At 35.3% G+C, this 20,617-nt stretch overlaps 1 protein-coding gene across 2 annotated transcripts in view; it reads right to left on the bottom strand.

Annotated features, from left to right (window-relative positions):
• The window catches only part of CCDC18 (coiled-coil domain containing 18), a 117,363-nt gene that overhangs the window by 57,661 nt on the left and 39,085 nt on the right, over positions 1 to 20,617 (bottom strand). For both annotated transcript variants that reach the window (XM_032867154.1, XM_032867152.1), the window contains exons 16-19: positions 13,092 to 13,226; positions 12,634 to 12,711; positions 7,031 to 7,147; positions 1,143 to 1,310 (exon numbers count right to left, since the gene is read on the bottom strand). In XM_032867154.1, coding sequence (XP_032723045.1) covers positions 1,143 to 1,310; positions 7,031 to 7,147; positions 12,634 to 12,711; positions 13,092 to 13,226 — 498 coding nt within the window. The remainder of the gene's footprint in view (positions 1 to 1,142; positions 1,311 to 7,030; positions 7,148 to 12,633; positions 12,712 to 13,091; positions 13,227 to 20,617) is intronic.

Here is a 20,617-nt window from a genome sequence, read left to right as displayed (position 1 = left end):
TAAAGCCTCTGCCTTCGGCTCAGGTCATGATCCCAGGGTCCTGGGATCAACCCCGCAACAGGCTCTCTGCTCCGCAGGGAGCCTGCTTCCTCCCCTCTCTCTGCCTGCCTCTCTGCCTACTTGTGATCTCTGTCAAATAAATAAATAAAAATTTAAAAAAAAATTCTTTAGACCCTCAAAGAAGTTAAAGAACATACAAAAATCTCTTAAAACAAAGATCAAGAAGAAAAAAAGTTTACCAAATGAAAAATACAAACGAACTGGTAGATTTGAGAGAAAAAAAAAAAAGAGAGAGAGAGGGATGGAAACCATAAAATCATTATGGAAATGAAAACAACTTCAGAAGGAATAAGAATTTTAATCAATTCTATAAGCCAGAGTCAACAACAGGGGACTTAGGAAGTGGTAATCAAACACAGATGAGATGAAGAAATGCTTCTGGATGAAGACTTTTACAAAAGGGATGGAGAGCTGCAGAACAGCTGTCTCTAAAAAAAAGAAAACTTGATATGTTTGAATGTATTGAGGGATTCTTTAGTTCCACTAGAGAGGCTGAGGATGAATTCAAAATACGTAAATAAAAAGCAATCCAAATGACAAAAAGGTGAGTGAGGTGTTGTGAGATTACAGGGAACTATCATTTTCTAATTCACACATTTTTGTGAAGTTTGAAAAAGAGAAACCACAAAAAATATGAAATATCTGTCTGAAGAATTCATATGAACTGGCAATGAATGAAAGAAAAGATTCAATTCTAGTATTAAATTCCTAGAGTTTAATTAATTTCACTGGAGTGAGAAGTTATTTTTAGAAGTCAGTAGTTTCCTCTGGGATTTTTCTTGTAGTGCACTGCTTTAGCATTTGTTTAGGGATTATCACAAGTCCTGATCCAAAAAACATGGTTGAATGAAGAAGTCTAAATTATAACTAAGTTCTACGGATGACAAAAATGTGCCCATGGTATTCAAGGTGCCGGTTAGAATATACACAAATACAACTTCACCCATTTTTCAATGTTAACACAGAATATTTCTTACAACATGAAATCTGTGAGGTAAACAGCAATATAACAAAATATTTATTATTGATTATTAAAATTTCTATTTCATACAAGTGAAACTATTTTGACCAATAAGATATACCTGTTTTTCAAGTTTAGTTTGAATGTCTTCTAGCTCTTCGTTTCTAATTGTCTCTTGTTGTAACATTTGCTGCTGTTGCTGAAGAGTGTGCTGTAGAATAACATTCTGCTCAGCAGTCTCTTGAAGACTGTGATTTTTTATCTTTAGTTCTTTCTGTAAACAGTATACCTAATAAATATATACATTTCTCATTAAAATGACATTTCAAATAAGAAGTCATAACGTCAAAGCTGTCTTCCTTATTATCTTCACTTGTCACGTTGAATGATTGTTTTTACGGCTATTGTTTGTTATACGGAAGGTCAGGTTCACTTTTCTGATGGGAGTATATGTTAGAAGGGTCTGCTTATAAGGCTGACTCCTGGCTGGTGTCTGGGAATGTGGCTTTTGAAACATTGCCTAAGTGATGAGATTGTCTTGCCTCGCTATGGCACTGAATCATGCTTTCCTTCTGGGAGTCTGTAATTTTGATCCTTGTCCTAGGGGACCAACCCACAATAAAAAACCTGAACTTTGAGTCATAAACAGACTTCTATGGGCAGAAACACCGCACACATATTGCCATATTTCACTGCTATAGAAATGAACATTTTTTATCTGAACCCCACCCAGAAAAGGGAGAGACCCCAGGAAGCCATGGATTTCTCCACACTCTATATAAAGACTCTTTTCTCCTTACTGAGAATACACTATAGCCGAAAAACTGCACACATGTTAGGTGCTATTTATTATATTATCATTGCTACTACTGCTGTTTGTAAAATAATCTCAGTAAGGTGTGTAATTATTCATCCTCCAAAAAACATATAAAGGAATGACAGTATCAACTAAGAAAGTGTATTCATTCTTGCCAAATATTTAGGACTTGAATATGCTGGCCTCCAAAGCAGCTTTATTAAGATACCTTTACAATTATTTGGAAGTACCTATTAAGAAGGAAAAAAATTCCCTTTGTCCTAGTAATCCAAATCCAATAAAACTGCCCAAAGAAATTATTTTAAAAATCATAGTAATAATGCAGCATAATATAATATATATTTTATAATATTCTTTATGTGCTCCCAAAAGAAAGGGGAAAGCTTAATAAATGATGATACATCAATCTGATTTAAAATGATGCAACCATTTAAAATAATTATTTATTTATTTTTAAAGATTTTATGTATTTGTTTGAGAGAGAATGAGAGAGAGAGAGCATAAGAGGGGGAAGGGTCAGAGGGAGAAGCGGACTCCCCACCAAGCAGGGAGCCCGATGCGGTACTTGATCCCGGGACTCCAGGATTGTGACCTGAGCCAAAGGCAGTTGCTTAACCAAATGAGCCAACCAGGTTCCCTAAAATCATAATTTAAAAGACAGTAGGAAATATAACATTTTACAAAATGAAATTAAGTGGAAAAAGCCCCCCAGAATTACATTTCACTAACATAATTATTAAAAATATACAGGCTTGGGACGCCTGGGTGGCTCAGTTGGTTAAGCAGCTGCCTTCAGCTCGGGTCATGATCCCGGCATCCTGGGATCGGGTCCCACATTGGGCTCCTTGCTCAGTGGGGAGCCTGCTTCTCCCTCTGCCTCTGCCTGCCATTCTGTCTGCCTGTGCTCGCTCTCTCTCCCTCTCTCTCTGACAAATAAATAAAATCTTTAAAAAAAATAAAATAAAATAAAATAAAAATATACAGGCAAATAGAAAACTGAAAAGTTATGTATAAGAAAGTGGATTGTAGGTAAATCTTTAAAAAATATGTTATTGTTGCTTACATAATAACTATTTTTAATATGAAGGAAAATAAAAGCCACTCCTTTAAAGCAAAAAATACCTTCCCAATAAGTATTCCAGAAGGAAGGAATTTTAAACTGCTAAGAAATAGTGGAAGATAACTCTGATTTGGTCCTTTTTTCTAATTATCCAGCAGTTGAACAGTCAGTACCACTGTCAGCAGTAAAGAGAAAGTAGCAAAAGAACAGCCAGTAGCAAAATATTCTTTGCTCATGATGAGAAGCTCTTAAGTTTTGCATTTTTTCATTATATGCTGACACTGTATACTTGGAGAACCTTAGGCAACTAACCAATTTCTAATTCTATTATTATAGTTCTTTTTTTAATGCCAATCTATTTAATTTTGTCTACATGAAAATAATTTGTTTAGTGCCAACATGTATCAGTATCACCTGTTTTCTCTGTTTTACTTGCTAGCCCCCAAGAAAACTGCAGATAACACTTAGTACAATAGTTTATTTTATACAGAACTGACTTGCCTGCAAGATAAGTTCAAGTACTATTTTTTCTTTATTGGAACATCCTGTCTTATAATTTATATAGTCAGAGAAAAAGATGGTCAAAATATTAAGATAAGATGAAACAGAAGAAAAAAAAGATAAGCCTTAGCCAAAACACCAGGAAACCATACCACATAATAACAATAAAAAATTTATTTCAGCAACCTGGTCACTGGCAAAATAATTTCAATTAAAAATATTTTCAATTAAAAATATCAACCTGCATATATTCAAAGTGGTATTTAATTGTACTACCCTTTAACTTCCACTTGACTTTAAAATATAAGAAATAGATTTTACATTATATTCTCTACTAAGTTATTATGTTCAGAGAATAATTTCCTAAGGGATTTATCATTTTATAATTAGGGTTAAGAAGAAATTAGAAATTATACTATAAAATCTACTTGACAATTAATTTTATCCAGATTATATCTAAAGGAAAAATACTCTCACAATTATTACAAAAAATAAAATATAACCCAGGGATGCCTGGGTACCCCAGTCAGTGGAGCGTCCGACTCTTGGTTTTGGCTTAGGTGGATCGTAAGATTGAGCCCGGAGTTAGGCTCCGTGCTCAGTGAGGAGTCTACCCTTCCCTCTCCACCTGCCCTTCCCTCTGCTCGTATGCTCTCTTTCTCTCCAATAAAAAATAAAATCTTTAAAATAAATAAATTAAGTAAAATATAATCCAGAAAAGTTACTGATATGATGCCAACTTCTTGAAATTTAAGTCTATCAATTTGAATAAAAATACCAATAAAATGATTGATTTTATGCAAAAAGTGTTTAGGGTTATTTACATCTATTTTGTGTTTATTTTCTCCTATCATGTTAACAATGTAATTCTGCATCATACTTTTATCACTTTTTTAAGCTTTCTAATATGGAATTAAAATATTTTCAAAATGATTCAGAACTCTAAAGTTACTATTATTTTAATCATAAATGTACTTACTTCAACATGTGGAAAATAATATTTACCTGAGGCAAAATTTCAGAGGAATATTTATTAGCTTTTTGTTGTAGATAATCAACATTTAGTTTTTACAACGGGATAACGTCTTACCGGTATGCTCTAGGGTCACCTAATTATTCAGTTAGTACGTAATTTGGAAATATTTACTGATTTAAAAGATTTTAAAACATCTTTATAACATCACCTATTACTAAAAGAATGGATGCACTATGAATCAAATCCAATTTTCTAAAACCTAGCTATAAATGATGAAAACCTCATCTGATCCAAGATAATACAGCTGACTCTTGAACAATATGGGTTTGAACTACACAGGTCTACTCATGCAGATTTTTTATAGTACAGAACTGTAAATGTATTTTCTCTCCCTTATGATTTTCTTAATCACATTTTCTTTTCCCTAGCTCACTTCATTGTAAGAAAACAGTATATAATACATATAACATAGAAAATATGTGTTAATTATCTGTGTTATGTTAAGACGTCTAATCACCAGTAGGCTATTCGTAGTTAAGTTTTTGGGAAATCCAAGGTTATATAGGGATTTTCAAGTACATGGTGGGGAGGGGGTGGTCAACCCTAACCTCTGGGTTGTTCAAGGGTCAACTGTAATTATATTTACCAGCACTGATATTAAAATTTGCTCTAAAGACAAATAACTCAAAAGTAAATAAATGTATGGGGGTGGTACTTAAGAAAACAAAATAAATAGTAATTGGATTTTTCTCTGTATCTTATCAACATATGTGCAAGAGTGAAAGATAACCTGTTAAGTAAGCCAAATACACATGCATTGAGATAATAATTCAGCAGCAATAAAAAGTACGAATCTTCCTAATTTACTTACTTATTCCTTAGTATAGTTGTACATACCTGACTACTACTTCTGATTTCTAATTCAGTTTGGGGCCTAGGTTGGTTGGTTGGTTGGTTGGTGTGTGTGTGTGTGTGTGTGTGTGTGTGTATGTATGTATTTATTTATTTATTTGGACAGAGATCACAAGTAAGCAGAGAGGCAGGCAGAGAGAGAGGTGGGGGGAAGCAGGCTCCCTGCTGAGCAGAAAGCCTGATGTGGGGCTGGATCCCAGAACTCTGGGATCAAGACCGGAGTTGAAGGCAGAGGCCTTAACCCACTGAGCCACCCAGGTGCCCCTGGAGCCTAGGTTTATACTTCCAGTTGTTTTGGAAATAATTTTAAGTTCTATTTTAGGTTAATGCTTACTATCCACCCTAGTCTCTGAGGCAGTTTCTGAGAACACAAAGTGTTAAAGCTCAACAAACTATCTTGTTACAAACACTGCTTGTCTCCAAATTCCATCTCTGCCAAGTCCATTACACTCAAGTATAGCGAAGGCTAGCAAAGAAATGTTTAAGTAATGTTTGAAGAAGTTCAAGGTAAAATAAAAATAATATTTTTATCTTAAAAAGTCAAAGTATCCATAGTTGAGGTAACTTAAATTCCATATACTGTAATAGAGAAACAAAGATGCTATAATAGCCTTCATGGAGAGACATGGAAGGAAGAAGACAGAACCAATAAAATATGAAGATTTTTCTTTTTGAATCTCTAAGCTTATATAATTACGTGATATACCTAAGACTGGAATGTTAGTCAACTACATATCTGCTTTTAGATCTATGCATGCCTTCCTTTTGCTCTGCTCCAGGTATTTGCTCTGCTCCAGGTATTCCCTTTAGTGTAATAGAAAGATTTAGCCAATGGGAGGGACCGGGAGCAGTTCTCCTCCTCGATAGCCTCAGTTTCAGTTAGACAGATTCCTTTGTGGACCTCGCTCCACTAGGCAATCCTGCTTCTGTACTATAATCATAGCATCTCTTCCTGATATTTCTCTATCCCTGATGATGGTAGTAGGTCCTTGCTTATGATAATATGAGTCATCTTACCATGATTTGTTTGCTTCTCCCCTCTTCAAGCACCTGTGTATCTAATTCTCTGCATAAAATTCTCTCCACTTTAAAGATAATAGAAAGGATTCTATTTTTCTGGTTGGAACTTTCTGATACATTCAAGTCAATTTTGCTGGACATTTTGGGGGGACTATTTTTTTTTTTAATTTTTTATGTATTTATTTGAAAGAGAGAGAGATCACAAGTAGGCAGAGAGGCAGGCAGAGAAAGAGGGGGAAGCAGGCTCCCCGCTGAGCAGAGAGCCCGATGCGGGGCTCGATCCCAGGACCCTGAGATCATGACCTGAGCCGAAGGCAGAGGCTTAACCCACTGAGCCACCCAGGCGCCCCTGGGGGACTATTTCTAAACAAGAATTTAAGGTTTAAGGCTTATATTTAATTTTAAAAACACAATTTATTTAAAATTTATATTATAAATTCTTACAAAAAAATAAAGGAATTCTTCATGGAGGTTATACAGAGGGAGAAGCAGTCTCCCTGCTCAGCGGGGAGCCCAATGGAGGGCTTGATCCCAGGACCGTGGAATCAATACCTGAGCCCAATGCAGTAGATTTAACCCACTGAGCCACCCACGCTCCCTTTAATGGAAAGGTTTTTTTTATTAGCTACTGATAAGAGATATACTTTTAAAGAATCTTAAAAATAATATCTCAAAAAGAAATCATGTGGAAAATATGCTTTTTTCACAAAAATACTAATTTACCTCTTCAGATTTCTTCTTCAGCTGTTTTTCAAACTTTTCCTTATTTCCTTCTAATTGATTCAAATGCAAGGCAAGTTCTTCCTTACAAATTTCCAGTGCTGAATCTAGTTGTCTGACCTAAGCAGGAGAAAAACAAAAAAAGAAAAATCAACTAATACTAATGAGTGCTTATTATATGTTCAATATTTTACAGGTTTATCTCCTAATGTTACCTAACTGCTTCAAAGTGAATACACAGCCCAACTCAGGATATGAAATGCTATTACAGAAAAGATTTATTTAGAAAACTAATTTAGACTAATTAGTCTAAAACTAACTTAGAAAACTAATTTTTTATTTTTATAATTTTATTGGAAATCAGAGGCTGGAGTCCTGAAGAATAAACAGAACATGAACAAGCGAAGAAGGGCATTCCAGGAAGAGGGAGTATGTCCAGAGACAAAACAATGTGAAAAGGAATGGTGTGAAGTTGGCAGTTTAGGGTACAAAGAATATTAATTAATTTTTTTAAAATATTAATTATTTATTTTAAAGATTTTATTTATTTATTTGACAGACAGAGATCACAAATAGGCAAAGAGGCAGGCAGAGAGAGAGGAGGAAGCAGGCTCCCTGCTGAGCAGAGAGCCCGATGCGGGGCTTGATCCCAGGACCCTGAGATCATGACCTGAGCTCAAAGCAGAGGCTTTAACCCACTGAGCCACCCAGGGACCCCAAAGAGTATTAATTTATAGGAGATGGGTATTTGGGAGATTAGTTTGGAAAGACAGACTGGGACCAATTGACAAGAACCTGTAGACCAAACGCCCTAAGACAATTACCTAAAATAGTAAGCAACATTTAAGCCAATTTCTTAAGTTCCCTTGATCAAGAAAATAGTAAAATGAGTACAAACTAGTGTACTGTCCTAATAATGCTATGGTGTGAATATTCTGAATGTGCTAAAGTCACAAAGAAAATGAAAATGTTTTTGTAGCTAGGAAAAAAAGAAACTGAGGAGGCAGCATTTGCTTTGAATCAGTGAAAACATTTTCAGAAAAGCGCAGCACTTTAACCTGGTTCAAGAGTTCACATAGCTGCAAATGCTTAATGCCAACTTACTATTAAATAGGAAATAAGCAAAGAGCAACACACATTCAGCAAATTTTTTTTCACAAAAATTAGTTCAAGGGCCACAATTTGCACACATGTTCCATATCCTATCTCTCAAAAAGATGTTTGTCTTGCTTCTTTCTTAGTGTAATTCTGAACTTCTCGGGGGTGGTTTTCCCCCCTTAATCCAGTAGCATTCTCGTAAGTCATCTTGAAGGTGTAAAAGAAATCTCAAGATGAGAGAAAGAGAAAAATGCTCCCTCTTGCAGACACTATTCATTCTATATCATGAAATTATATTTACGACTCTTATTTCTAAACAGAGAATCTTGAAAGACAGTTTTTGAAGCCTGTCCCTATAAGCCTGTGAATATAATCATCCAGAGCTAAAAAGTTGGTAATTTTTAATTATTATCCTTATTAATAGTTACCCTAGTAATCATTTTTAAATTAACATTTGTTTTATAAAGGTATAAATACTTATGAGTTTTCTTTATTTCTTTCATTCCTGAGGGGTTTATTCTTTTTTTTTTTAATTTTTTAAGATTTTATTTATTTATTTGACAGACAGAGATCACAAGTAGGCAGAGAGGCAGGCAGAGGGGTGAGGGGAAGCAGGCTCCCCACTGAGCAGAGAACCCAGTGGGGGGCTCGATCCCAGGACCCTGGGATCATGACCTGAGCCAAAGACAGAGGCTTTAACCCACTGAGCCACCCAGGCGCCCCCCTGAGGGGTTTATTCTTTAGTTTTCTTTCTTAGCCATGAGAATGAGCACTGGTACTTGTATCATCTCCCACACACAGGGAAAAAATAAAATCTGTGACGGTCAGAATATCACACCTGATAATTAATAAGGTAAAAACTAATTCAGGCAAGCTTTATTACTAGATGTTAAAACCACAGGTTATAGGTTGTGGAGGAGCAGTACATTCACATGGCCTGAAAGAATCACTACACATTTTATTAATTATAAAGGAAAAAAGTGTGCCATTCACATGGTGAGATCTGGCAGTAATCGATTTAAATAAAGTGCCAATATTGGCAATACCAGTAATGGGGTAGTCTGACATGTGCTTCCTGATGGGATGCAGATTGTGGTATTCTAGTTGACCCAGACTTTTCAGAAGATTCAGTATCAAGAAGAACAGAAGGAAAGAGTAAGTTCAGGGAAACCTAAAGTGCCAAATGCAACATTCTGGAAAAAGAACAAGAACAAGCTGAAGTAGTGTTTCTCAAGGTTTTAATGGGCATACAAATCAGCTGGACACCCTATGGAAATAATTCAGTAGAAGGGCAAGGATTAGGGTGAGGTAAGACAGGAGATATGGGCTCAAAATTTAAGGAGGCACTCACTCTCAGGGCCATGCCAAATGACAATGCTACACTTATACAACCCCAACAGTAAGCATCTCCCTAAATTTTACACCAGAAGCAATTTACTTCCTTCACCTCTTTTTTTTTTTTTTTAAGATTTTATTTATTATTTGACAGAGAGAGACACACAGAGAGAAGGAAGACAAGCAGGGGGAGTGGGAGAAGGAAAAGCACACTTCCCACTGAGCAGGCTCGATCCCAGGATCCCGGTAATCATGACCTGAGCCGAAGGCAGACGCTTAACAACTGAGCCACCCAGGCGCCCCCCACTTCCTTCACCTTAATCCCAATTCTGTTCGGTAGGTCTGGGGTATAGCCAAAATTCTGCAAGCCAAACAAGTTTCTAGGTGATGCTGATATTGCTAGTCCACAGACCATACTTTTAAGTAGTAACGCTATAAAGAACAATTTTAAATAACTGGAAAAATTTCAGTATGTACTGCATGTTGAATGATGTCACTGAATTAATTTTTACTTTCTCTGGTGTGTAGAGTGGTATAGTCATGTAGGAGAAGTTTCTGTTCACAGGAGATGCAGGTTTAAATATTAAAGATGTAAAGTCTTATGACATCTGCAATCTTCTCTCAGGTGGTCTGGCAAAAAGGAAATGTATAAGTATGAGATTGGGTGGGTGCGTGCACAAGTGAGTACGTGTGTGTAGGCGTGTGTGGGGAGAGATGAAATGAATGTAGCTAGAGCTTAACAGACAGTAAATCTAGGCAGAGGGCTCACAAATGTTCTCTGTCCTATCCTTTCCAATTTTTTGTAGGTTTGGAATTTTTCAAAAATAAAATTTAATTAAAATTAATAAATCAATTTTAAAAATAATAAAACCCAGAACACTCATTACTCTGTTGGATTTATTATTTGAACAAGGAGTTTGAGAGTCTAAATCTCATATGGATAAGCATTATTCACCTCATACAAACCAACTATAAATACACATGTGTATATATATGGACAAAAAGTGAATGAAATTAAAACAAAGACACTGCTTCTTGAAGCAAAGAACTTCCTCAGGAGTATAGTCTGGGGGTAACCAGGTATGGGCTCTAGTCTACCTATCTTCAACAAAAGCAGCTAAGTTCTTTTATGGTGGTGGTGTTGTTTTCCACTTATGACTTTCTTTGGGAAAAGAAAAAAATCCAGAGTGGAATATAAAAGCAAAACAAAACCAAAGAAAGTAAGTAAAAAAAACCTCTAAATCTAACAGGCACCTTCTCAATATTCTATTTAACCACACGTAATGTAATTGCTTTAATTTACTGGTTTCTTATTCCTGTTCAAAATTTTTCATCAATCTTCTAGTTTTCATTAGTCATACTTTCATAAGTGATATAACTTTAAACTGATTCTTACAACTCTCCTGCAGATAGAAAATTCAGAATTTTTATGATTTCATTAATTATATTTGTATTTCCTTTGTTAATGGTTGGATTGACTGCATTTTTTTTTAAAGATTTTATTTATTTATTTGACAGAGAGAGATCACAAGTAGACAGAGAGGCAGGCAGAGAGAGAGAGAGAGAGAGAGGGAAGCAGGCTCCCCGCTAAGCAGAGAGCCCGATGTGGGACTCGATCCCAGGACTCTGAGATCATGACCTGAGCCGAAGGCAGCAGCTTAACCCACTGAGCCACCCAGGCGCCCCAAATTGACTGCATTTTTTTAAGAACTTACCAATTGTAAGAATATATTCTTTGACTGGTTATTTTTTAAAAATTCATTTTTTAAAGTCATAATTTTTTATGCAAAGAACAAATAAAGGTATGTAGAGAGCACAGCCAAAGTCAAGAAAGAAAGGTGGTAATAACATAATCAGGAAGAAACTCGATTTCAAACTTCAGTTTTGTTAGTACAAATACCCTATATGTTAAGTTTGGTATAGCTTGAGTCATAGGAATGTTGTTTCTATGTTTCTTCTTCATTTTGGTATTTGCCCCAATAATATCAGACCTTCCTATTAAGGGAATAAAACCCAATAACATAATTTCTTCTCTTACCGATTTTAATATTTGGTTACTAACATATGGAAATAAGCTACTAGATGTGTTAGGCAGCTTAATAAAAAACAGGAGGTAAGTGGCAATATAGATTTATTTAATGAAATTATTTCATGCCTATAACTTTTATAATGATTTTTTTCATGTTAATGATGTTAGATGTTATTTTTACATGAGGAAATTAACTGACATGGCATTAAATGTTAAACGTTTTGAAGAATATTATATGAAAGCTATGGATAAACATATAATTGTGTTTACAATGGCATACTTGGTAACAAAATGGATTAAAAACAGAGTACTAGGCAAAAATAACACTGGATTTTTAAAATATTCTTTATATTCAAGCCATATATGACAGAATAAACATGCTGATAACAGCATGTTCGGACCTATTTTTAACATTAAAAATGCAAAGGAGAAATACCAAATATATAATAAGTACTAATTAAACTTTGAGTAACTGAGTATGTGCTAAACTATTATAGGTACCTCATTTCATCTCCTCCTCATACTGACCTTCCTCCAGAGTATTACTGTCTCTATTTTACTGATGAAAAACTTAAAGTTCAGAGACTTAAATGAACTAGCCAGGGTTAAAGTTAACTAGTAAGCACTCTGAAATCAGAACTGAAACTCAAGTCAACTCAGCTCCCAAACCCATTCTTTTAACCATAAAGACAGAGTAGCCATGAAACTGTATTTTATCTGGAAATTCTGATTTTACCCTTAATTAATCTTATAGCAGAACTGGTATAAAGAAGCAAAACTCAACTGCTTGTAGATTCATCTCCCCTCACTTCTTCTGTTAATTCTTTACTGGTAATGTTAATAAGTAGCTACAGTTAAAAAAAAAAAAAAATTTTTTATTAAAAAAAAAGCCTTACTTTAGGTAAAAAAAAAAAAAAAAAAAAAAGAGGTTAGATAATCCACAAAACAGATTATCAACAATCAAATAATTAAGATTATAATTCACAATGAAGAAAATATACTCACAGAAACTAAGTTCACTGACTCAGGTAAAATCTTTACTTGTGAGTTTTTATCCAAGTAATTTTTGCAACTTATAGAGAAAAGTGTAAAAGCTACAGAATGTCTCTATTAAAAAAAAGTTTTAAAAACTTAGCATACTGGCCTTGATTGTTTCTTCAGATACTTGGTTCTGTAATGTTCGCAAAGCTTCATCTTTCTTCATGTTTTCCTTTTCCATCTCCTAAAAACACACAGATTAGTAGCAAAAATAGAGTACATGTATAAATATTTTAATTTTAGCATTACTAATGGGCTGTTAAGTAACTGATTTAATTAGAATTAAAGGTAGGTTATAGAAACATAAGTATTTTCAGCGTTTAAACAGCATTTTCAGGGGCACCTGGCTGGCTCAGTCAATTAAATGTCTGCCTTTGGCTTGGGTGATGATCCTGGGGTCCTTGGATCGAGCCCTGCCTTGGGCTCCCTGCTCAATGGGAGTCTGCTTCTCCCACTCTCTCCCTACTTGTGCTCTCTGTTGCCATCTCTGTCTCTTTCAAATGACTAAATTAAAAAATGAATAAATAAATACAATAAACAGCACTTTTACAAAGACGATTTTACCCCTTTGCTTTCCGTCAGGAGTCTGTCTAGCGATTCCAGATGATGTTGTTTACATATTATATCTTGCTGCAAAATGGACATAGTCTTTTCTTGTTCTTTAAACTGTTGGTCTTTTTTCTCTAGTTGAGATTCAAGCTAAACATAAAAACACGATTTATTAACTTTCATATAATTTTTTAAAAATCATGAAACATGTTATATACAGAAAAGAATACTCCTAAGTTAAGTACAACTGAAATTAAATAGACTTTGGCATTGTGCCAAATTTCCTTCAGTTTCTCTCCCTTGAGAGAAGAAATGAAATCACATAGCCAGGTCTTATCTCTCATCAATACAGCTGACTTCCTCCCTCATCGATAGATCTGACCCTTGACCAGCACAGGTTTGAATCGTACAGGTCCACTTATATGAGGATTTTTTACAGTATAGTGCTGTAAATGTATTTTTTCTCTTGCTTACAATTTTTTAAATCACATTTTCTTTTCTCTGACTTACTTTATGGTAAGAATACACTATATAATACATGTAAAATACGAAATATGTATTAGCTAACTCTCTTATTATCACCAAGGCTTCTGGTCATGAGTAGGCTGTTAAGTTTCGGGGAGTCAAAAGTTAGATGTGAATTTTCAACTGTGTAGGAGGACCGTGCCCCTAACCCTTAAGTTGTTCAAAGGTCAAATGTACTATCCTGATATGGTCTGTATTATTCTCTGGCATGTCTCTCACACATGTTTTTTGTGTTTGCTATATATGTAGGTCTATGAATGATATGTTAATATATTTCTATTTCGAAATTTTGCACAGACAATATCAAAACACATGCAAGTTTTAGTGAGTTGATTTTTTTACTCAATATTATTTTAGATATTCATCCCTGGATAGTTATCCATGTATCCATATGTGGATCTAGTTCATTGCTTTTTCTAACAGTACAGTATTCCATTGTAACAACAAACTACAGTTTGTCTTCCCTTCTACTCAAGAACAGTTTAATATTCTATTTTTCACCATCACAACAATGTTAAATACATCCTGTGTGCATGTCCCTTTATGTATTAGAGTTTCTTTAGAATAGATCACCTAGAAGTGGACTTTCTGTAGGATAAGCACATTTCCAATTACTTTAGGTATTTCTCTTCAAAGTGCATCAAAATTTATGCTTGTATTAGAAATGTATAAGATTCTCACTCCCACAACTTCAACAATAACTGGTGTTATCAAAATTTCAAAATACCGGGACACCTGGGTGGCTCAGTGGGTTAAGCCTCTGCCTTCGGCTCAGGTCATGATCCCGGGCTCCTGGGATCGAGTCCCACATGGGGCTCCTTGCTCGGCGGGGAGCCTGCCTCTCTCTCCACCTCTGCCTGCCTCTCTGCCTACGTGTGTGCTTTCTCTCTCTCTTTCTGACAAATAAATAAAAATCTCTAAAAAAAAAATTTCAAAATACCTTTGTGAAGACAAAATAGGAAATTACTGATATGTGTATATGCATTTGTGTGCATATTATATACAAAAGTGCAAAAATTATGTGATATATATAACACTCACATAAGTATATAATACAAATATGGAAGAACAAGGTTAACTAGAAAGTATTAAAACTAAGGAACTCTGATGGGCACCTGGGTGGCTCAGTGGGTTAAGTCTCTGCCTTTGGCTCAGGTCATGATCTCAGGGTCCTGGGATCGAGCCCCACATCTGGCTCTCTGCTCAGGAGGGAGCCTGCTTCCCCCTCTCTCTCTGCCTGCCTCTCTGCCTATTTGTGACCTCTCTCTGTCAAATAAATAAATAAAATCTTTAAAAAAACAAACAAACAAAACTAAGGAACTCTGAAAACAGTCAAACAAAAATAATCAAATAACAAATTAGAGGAACAGAACAATAAAAATGGAAGAAAAGTGAACAGAGCCTAAAGGACCTCCTGGACACCATCTAGTAGACCAAAATGCAGATCATGGGAGGAGAGGAGAGGGAAAAAGGGACACTGAAAATATCTGAAGAAATAATGATTGAAAATGTCTAAATTTGGGGCACCTGGCTGGCTCATTTGGAAAAGCATGCAATTCTTGATCTCAGGATCATGAGTTTGAGTCTCATGTTGGGTGTAGAAATTACTTGAATAAAAACTTAAAAAAAAAAAAGAAAGAAAGAAAATTTCTGAATTTAATGAAAGACACAGATAAAAACATCCAAGAATCTCAACTCCAAGAAAGATGAACTCAAAAGGGAACTGCATGAAGACATACTATAATGAAAACTTTCTAAAGACAGGGGCGCCTGGGTGGCTCAGTGGGTTAAGCCTCTGCCTTCAGCTCAGGTCATGATCCCAGGGTACTGGGATTGAGCCCCGCATTGGGCTCTCTGCTCAGCAGGGAGCCTGCTTCCTCCTCTCTCTGTGCCTGCCTCTCTGCCTACTTGTGCTCTCTGTCTGTCAAATAAATAAATAAAATCTTTAAAAAAAAAAACTTTCAAAAGACAGAGAAAGAATCTTGAAATCATCAAGAGTTAAGTGAATAATCACATACAAGGATCCACAATAACATTACAAGCAGATTCTCATCAGATACTTTGGAAGCCAAAAGACAATGTGTTGAAATGTCCACCAAGAATCCTACTATCTGGCAAAACTGTCCTTCCAAAGTGAGACAGCAATTAAGACATTCCCAGATAAATAAATGCTGAGGGGGTTTTGGCCACTAGATATGCCCTACCAGAAATGCTCAAAGGAGATCTACAAAGTGAAATGAAAGGACACCAGACAATAACTCAAAGCCATATGGAGAAATAAAACTCTCAATAAAGATAACTGCAAGGATAATTACAAATCTAGTATTATTCTAACAATGGTTGTAATTACATTTTTTGTTTTCTATAGGACTTAAGAGCCTAATATATTTAATGAAGAAAAAAACAGTTAGTGTAATTTATTAGTATAAATTTGGTTTCAATTCCAAGTCTTCTTTTCTACATAATTTGAGAGACTAATACATTTGAATGAATTATTAGCTTATGTTTTAGGGCACACAATGTATAAAGAGATAATTTTGTGACATTAACATTAGAAAGGAGTGAAAATGGAGCTGTAAAAGGAACAATTTTTGTATATTACTGAAGTTAGTGTGGTACAAATTCAAATTAGAATAATAAAACTTTAGAATATTAAATGTAATACCCATTCTTTAAAAAAAAAAAGTGGGGGGGCGCCTGGGTGGCTCAGTGGGTTAAAGCCTCTGCCTTCGGCTCAGGTCATGGTCCCAGGGTCCTGGGATCAAGCCCTGCATCGGGCTCTCTGCTTAGTAGGGAGCCTGTTCCGCCTCTCTCTCTCTCTCTCTCTCTGCCTGCCTCACTGCCTATTGGTGATCTCTGGTAAAATAAATAAATAAAATCTTTCAAAAAATAAAATAAAATAAAATAAATGTAATACCCATGACAACCACACAGATAGCAATACAATATTCACAAAAGAGAATGGAAATGAGAAAATAATTTTAAAATTTCACTACAAAAAACAAACTAAATTCAAAAGGAGATAGTAATGTAGGAAAGGAGGGACAAAGAGCTATAAGGCCTATAGAAAACAAACAGCATGATGACAAAAGTCAGTCAGTCTCTATCAGTATTTACCTTAAATATAAATGGATTAAACTCTCCAATCAAAAGATAGAGACTGACAGAAGATAAAACACATGATTCAACTATAGTTGTCCCTTGAACAATGCAGAGGTTAGGGTGGTTGACTGCATGTGCAGTTGAAAGTAAGTGTATAACTTTTGTCTCCACAGAAACTTAATAGCCTACTGTTGACCAAAGCCTTACCAATAACATAAACAGATTAACACATATTTTGTATCTTACATGTATCCTATTCTTAGAATAAAATAAGCAGAGGAAAAATATCAATAAAATCATAAGAGAAAATACTGCTTTAAAAAATCCACAAATAAGTGGACCCATGTAGTTCAAACTCTTGTTGTTCAAGGGTCAACTGTATATGCTGTCTATAAGAGATTCACTTGAGATCCAAAGACACAAACATGTTGAAAGTGAAAGTATTGGGTGTATTCCATGCAAATAAGTAACCAAAAGAGAGCAGGAGTACCTACACAAATATCAGATAAGACACTTTATATCAAAAAAGGTTTTAAAAGACAAAGAAGGACATTATTTACTAGAAGGCTCAAAATAGTAGTAAGATTTAATAATTATAAAGTTTACTCATGTAATGACAGATCATCAAAATATATGAGGCAAAAACTGACAGAACTGAAGGGAAAAATAGACAGTTCTACAAAAATAGTTGGAAACTTCAATACCCCACTCATAATAATTAGAAGACCAGACAGAATATAAATACGGAAACAGAGGACTTAACATAATAAATCAACTAGATCTAACAGACATATACAGAACACTCTACCCAACAACAGAATACACATTCTTCTCAAGTGTGAAGGGGACATTTTGCAGGATAGACCACGTTAGGCCACAAATTGAAATTTCAACAAATTTAGAAGTACAGATATCATTCAAAGTATCTTCTCCAACAACAACCAGATGAAATTAGAAATGAATAATGAAAGGAAAATTTAAAAATTCACAAGATTGGGACATTAATTAAACAAAAGATTTTTAAACAACCAATGAATCAAAGAATTCACAAGGGAAATTAGAAGATAATCAGGAGACAAATGAAAACAAAAACACCACTTACCAAAACTTAAGAGACACAGCCAAGTGGAGCTAAGGGGTAATTTACAGCTATAAATGCTTACATTCAAAAACAAAAAAGATCTCAAGTCAATAATTTAACTTCAAAACATAAGGAACTAGAAAAAGAAGAATAAACCAAACCCAAAGCCAGCTGAGGGAAGGAAAGAATAAAGATTACAGTAAAAATCAACAAAATGGAGGACAGAAAACAAAGTATATCAATGAAATGAAAAGTTAGCTCTTAGAAAAAACAAAACAAAATTGATAAATCTTTAGCTGAGTAGATTAAAAAAACAGAGAAGGCAAATTATCAAAATCAGAATTGAAAGTGGGAATAGTACTGCCAATTACACAGAAACAAAAAAGGTCATAAGGGAGTACTATGAATAACTGTATGCCCACAAACTGAATAATCTAAATGAAATGGACACATTCCTATAAATCAAAACCTACAAAGACTATATAATGAAGAAATAGATCATCTGAATAATGACATAAAACTAATAAAAGGTTCAATCAGTAATCAAAATCTCCCAACAAAGAAAAGCCTTGAACCTGATAGATTCACTAGTGAATTCTACCAAACATTTAAAGAATACCAATGTTCAACTTCAGCCACATGACAACTTCTTTCAAGATATGTCTCAAGGCAAAGAAAACAAAAGCGAAAATGAACTTTTGGGACTTCATCATGATCAAAAGCTTCTGCACAGCAAAGGAAACAGTCAACAAAACAAAGCGGCAACCCATGGAATGGGAGAAGATATACACAAATCACAGTACAGACAAAGGGCTGATATCCAATGTCTATAAAGAAGTCCTCAAACTCAACATACACAAAACAGATAATCACATCAAAAAATGGGCAGAAGACATTAACAGACACTTCTCCAAAGAAGAAATACAAATGCCTAACAGACACATGAAAAAACGTTCATCATCACTAGCCCAGCGAGATTCAAATCAAAACTACATTGAGATACCACCTTACACCAGTTATAATGGCCAAAATTAACAAGACAGTAAACAACAAGTGTTGGAGAGGATGTGGAGAAAGGGGAACCCTCTTCCACTGCTGGTGGGAATGCAATTTGGTGCAGCTACTTTGGAAAACAGTGTGGAGATTCCTTAAGAAATTAAATATAGAGCTACCCTATGACCCTGCAATTGCACTATTGGGTATTTACCCCAAAGATACAGATGTAGTGAAAAGAAGAGCCATTTGTATCCCACTGTTTATAGCAGCAATGGCCACAGTCACCAAACTGTGGAAAGAACCAAGATGCCCTTCAACAGATGAATGGACAAAGAAGATATGGTCCATATACACAATGGAGTATTATGTCTCCAACAGAAAGGATGAATACCCAACTTTTGTATCAACATGGATGGGACTGGAAGAGATTATGCTGAGTGAAATAAGTCAAGCAGAGAGAGTCAACTATCACATGGTTTTGCTTATTTGTGGAGCATAAGGAATAACATGGAGGACATGGGGAGATGGGGAGGAGAAGTGACTTGGGGGAGATGAACCATATGAGCCATGAGAGGCTGGACTCTGACAAACTGAGAGTTTTGGAGGGGAAGGGGATGGGAGGAGGGTGAGCCTGGTGGTGGGTGTTATGGAGGGCACGTATTGCATGGAGCATTGGGTGTGTGGTGCATAAACAATGAATTCTGGAACAAAGAAATTTTAAAAAATAAATACAAATTTTAAAAAAATACCAATGTTCAGGGGTACCTGGGTGACTTGGCCAGTTGAGCATCTGACTAATGATTTCTGCTGAGGTCATGATCTCATGGGATCAAGCAACACATTGGGTTCTATGCTCAGTATGGAGTCTGCTTGAGATTCACTCCCTCTGCCCCTCTGCCCCTTGCTCCACATCCCTCCACACTCTCTTTCTCCCTCTGTCAAAAAAATATAAAATACCAATCTTTCTCAAACTTTTCCAAAAAGTTAAGAAAGTGAGAACACTTTTTAACTAATTCTGAGACCAGATTTAACCTGATACTAAAACCAGACACAGACACAAATGGAAAACTACAGATCAATATCCCTTATGAACATTAATGCCAAAATCAATATAATACTAATAATCCAAATTCAGCAGCCTGGTAAAAGGATTATACACTATGATCAAGTGGGATTTATTCCTGAAATGCAAGGGCGGTTCCACTTGTAAAAATCAATGTAATACACCATATAAACAGAATGAAGGAAAAAACACATGATCATCTCAACTGATGCAGAAAAGTTGACAAAACTCAACACCCTTTCATGATAAAAACACTCAACAAACTGGGAATAAAAAACAACTACCTTAACCTAATAAAAGCCATATATGGAAAACCTACAGCTAACACTGTACTGAAAATGGTGAAAAACTAAAAGCTTTTCCTCTAAGATCAAGAACAAAACAAGGATGCCCCCTTTCACTTCTATTCACCATAATATTAAAAGTTCTGGCCAGAGCAGTCAGTGTCCATTGGTAGATAAATTGATAAGCAAAATGTGGTATATACAGACAACAGAATATTATTCATTCTTATAAAAGAAGTAAATTCTGCAATATGCCACAACATGGATGAGCCTCGAGGACGTTATGCTAAGTGAATTAAGCCAGTCACAAAAAGACAAATAATGTATGATTCCACTTACATGAGGTACTTAGGGTAGTCAAAATCCTGGGGACAGAAGAAAGTAGAATGATGGTAGCTAGGCGATAGAGGAGGGGATAATGGGAGGTATTATTTAATAAGTATAGAGTTGCCGTTCTGATACTATCCCACATGTCCCTTAGGCTCTGTTC

The sequence above is a fragment of the Lontra canadensis genome, unplaced genomic scaffold, assembly GCF_010015895.1.
Source record: "Lontra canadensis isolate GAN:19392208 unplaced genomic scaffold, GSC_riverotter_1.0 scaffold33, whole genome shotgun sequence".
In the NCBI taxonomy this organism is placed as follows: Eukaryota; Metazoa; Chordata; class Mammalia; order Carnivora; family Mustelidae; genus Lontra; species Lontra canadensis.
This window is presented reverse-complemented; position numbering and strand designations above follow the sequence as displayed.